At 51.4% G+C, this 3,074-nt stretch overlaps 1 protein-coding gene across 1 annotated transcript; it reads right to left on the bottom strand.

The window, feature by feature from the left end:
* Positions 1–1,364: 1,364 nt before the first annotated feature.
* LOC120876611 (ubiquilin-1-like) lies at positions 1,365–3,074 on the bottom strand. Its single transcript, XM_040258585.1, has one exon. It carries the CDS (start codon positions 2,922–2,924, stop codon positions 1,365–1,367), a length of 1,560 nt encoding a protein of 519 aa, XP_040114519.1. The 5' UTR covers positions 2,925–3,074.

Genomic DNA, 3,074 nt, shown 5'->3' with positions numbered 1-3,074 from the left:
CTGAGTACAGATCCCTTATCTCTGTGCCTTTCATTCTCATGTCTGACTGAACATTTGTGCATAGGGCTATCAAGCTTATTTTCTGCAATATTATGATGGGACAGTGTGATATCCTCCATGTGCTCTAGTCTGACTTTAGGATTCAACTATACATCCCATGAACTATATTTTTCCTTGTGTTATTCTGGGGATTGATATATGCTCATGTGAACACTGTGCAAATTGATCCACCCATTCTGCCCAGCACCCTCCCTTCTTCCCTAAACCTTTAATCTCACTCCAACACTGATATTACAGAAAGGAGGAATTGTTTTAGCAAAGACCCTCCATCCAACCCTCTTTTCCAATTGTGGCTTTTTCAGCATCATCTCACCTCCCCATGCTTTGCCTACAGAAATAATATGAGATGCAAGGACCACACACTTGTTACTAGCTGGGTACAGGGACCTAGCTATGGCCTTCACTCTGGGCTGATGTCTTGTGGATGTAGCACAGGACTACTCTTCATAGTTTCCTATCTCTGACCAAAGTTCAGCTTTCACATACAATAAGTAACAGAGGATTCTGCAGCCCTGGCTGCAAACTCTACTCCTCGAAGTTCTAGGAATTTAGGTGGTAGCGGGGTGGGGAGGAGTCTGTTGTTCTAATAGTATTCTAATGATAGAATGCAATAGTTCCTAGAGGGAGAAATTAATTTATAGAAACGAGTAGCTGCTACCAGCCTGGAGGTATCAAGGTCTAGCTCCCAGGAGAACTGCCAACATTATTATTAAGGTCTGTTATTCCATTGAGGTGGATAGCAAGGAGAAGCCCTAACTGAAAGGCAAGTTAAACAACTTTTCTGAAATATCAGGAGACGACATCAAGACAGAGGAACACTGTCAAAGAATAGGTGGCTTTCAGAGTCTGTGAAGAAACTCGTGGCTTCCCAGGAGAGCAAACGTCAGGATTCCTTCAGAGTCACCGTGGAATTGGAATTGTGGTGATGATAGTAATGTTGGTGGGAAACTGCATTGCCCATTGAACAGGAGTAGATAATAAAAAGAACTCAGGGTTCCCCCCTACTCTGAGGTGACGGTTATGAGAATAGGTGAAGCCCAGACCCAAGGCCATGTAACATGATCCATCCCTCCCCCAAACAACATTCTCTTTGCCCACCTGCTCTGAAATTGACACAACACACAAGATCCACGCAATCCTTTTTAATGTAGACTAGGCTTGGGAGGTGAGGGGAGGCTGTATAACTGTGCACGCGATCTGAGCAGGAGAAATTCCCAAAATAAGCTCCTCCCCCGCCCTCTCTCTCCCTTTCCTCTCCCCTCTCCTCTCATGGGATGGTGCACTGGAGCACCAGCTGGAGGCACCTAGGCCTCCGGTATTCCCAGAAGCCTCTCAATGGCAGCATGAATGTCTCCTCCTGTGGCCATGAGGGCCTGAAGATTGGCATCACGATTAGCAAAGCCCATGGCCTTCAGATGCTCCAGCTCTTGCTGGTAGCAGTCTTCAGTGAGGGGAAATGAGGATGATGAGGACTGGGTAGACTGAGGGCAGGCATTGGCCAGAGCGTGGAGGAGCTGCAGAACAGCCAAGGTGGGCTGCGCAGGGTCTGCTCTGTGACCCTGTCCTCTGCCCCTAGTTTCAGAAACTCCTCTGGCCCCATGTGGTCTACCTGGACACCATAAACATGGTCCCAACCCAGGTACCTCCCTGGACAGTATCTGCAGGCCCTTCTCTATCTGGATCAGCGCCTGCAGTGCCCGCGGGTTGGTGAGTATGGGAAGGAGTGGCATATGATGTCGCAGGGGGCTGCCTGTTGCCAGCTGGTGTAGCAGAGCTGGATTCTGCTGCAGGACATGTAAGGCTCTGCGCAAGACAGAGGGTGATGGTCTCAGCTGACTTGCTGGAGTGGCTTTCCCGATGGGCTGCTGGCTCTCCTGGGAGGGAAGATTCTGGTCTGAGTATAAGTCTGATAGTCCAGTCCTACAAACTGCATTGGCCTGGTTTGAAATTACATCCCTGGCTTGAGCAGCTACTCCTGCACTGACTTCCTGTGCCAATGGCCTGGCAGGTGTGGAGACCATGGGTGCCATGGTGGTCATGTTAGTACAACTGTGAGGATTGATGCCCCTTCTGCAAGGCTCTGAATCTGGATTGTGGCCTTTGGAGGCAACTAGAGGGGCCAGAGTGGACAGCATGAGATGCTGGATATCGGAGAAGAGTGGACGCATAGCATTATCACCACCAGGCACTGCCTTCAAGGCTTCCAGCCCCCGCTTGTCCACCTGCAGGAGTTCCTGTTGCCGGGCCAGGTTCTGCAAGTTTTCCAGAGCCTTAAGAGCCGGCTCAGGTTTCGGTACTGGCCTTGAGGATTCAGGAACATAGCTGGCATTGGCTGGTTTCTCACTCGCCAGACCTTGAACCACAGGGTCTTCCAATGATGGCCCCGTGGACTCAGGCACAACCATGAGGAGTTGAGCCAGCTGGCCAAAGAAGTCGGCTAATTCAGGAGAGGTCCGGGCCAGCTGGCCCAGCCTGGCTAGCCTCCTAGCACTCTCTGAGGTGGATGGATCCGGACGATGGGTGCAGTGGCCAGCAGGGCTGGGCAGAGTGCTGGGACCGGGCAGAATGCCTTTCCCACGGCTCCTCACCACCAGGTGGACCGTGGTGCCATCAAGGACGCCTCGCTGGCTCAGTATGTCTTGATCCCGGAGGATCTTTCCAGTGAAGATGAGCACCAGTCTGTCAGTATCACAGTGAAAGCGTTTGGAGATCTGCTTCTTAAAGTGGCGGATGCTGCTATTTTCTGCCAGCATAAATTCCTGGCTGTCTTGTGGGGTCTTGACAGACACTCTGATGATGCGTGATGGTGGCTCCCGACCAGACACCAGCCGACTGTCCCCTGCTTCTTCCCTAGCCCGTGACATATTTCCTTAAGAGCAGAGTTCAGGGCCCCCCGAGGACCTTAAGAAATCTAGATGTGGCACTGAGCACACCTGAGCACAGGGACCAGTAGATGTTCCGTGATGTCCTCTCACCCAAGTCCTGTGGAGACCACCTCCAAGTGTAGTCCCGGG

Source organism: Oryx dammah, unplaced genomic scaffold (genome assembly GCF_014754425.2).
Source record: "Oryx dammah isolate SB20612 unplaced genomic scaffold, SCBI_Odam_1.1 HiC_scaffold_17, whole genome shotgun sequence".
Lineage (NCBI taxonomy): Eukaryota > Metazoa > Chordata > Mammalia > Artiodactyla > Bovidae > Oryx > Oryx dammah.
This window is presented reverse-complemented; position numbering and strand designations above follow the sequence as displayed.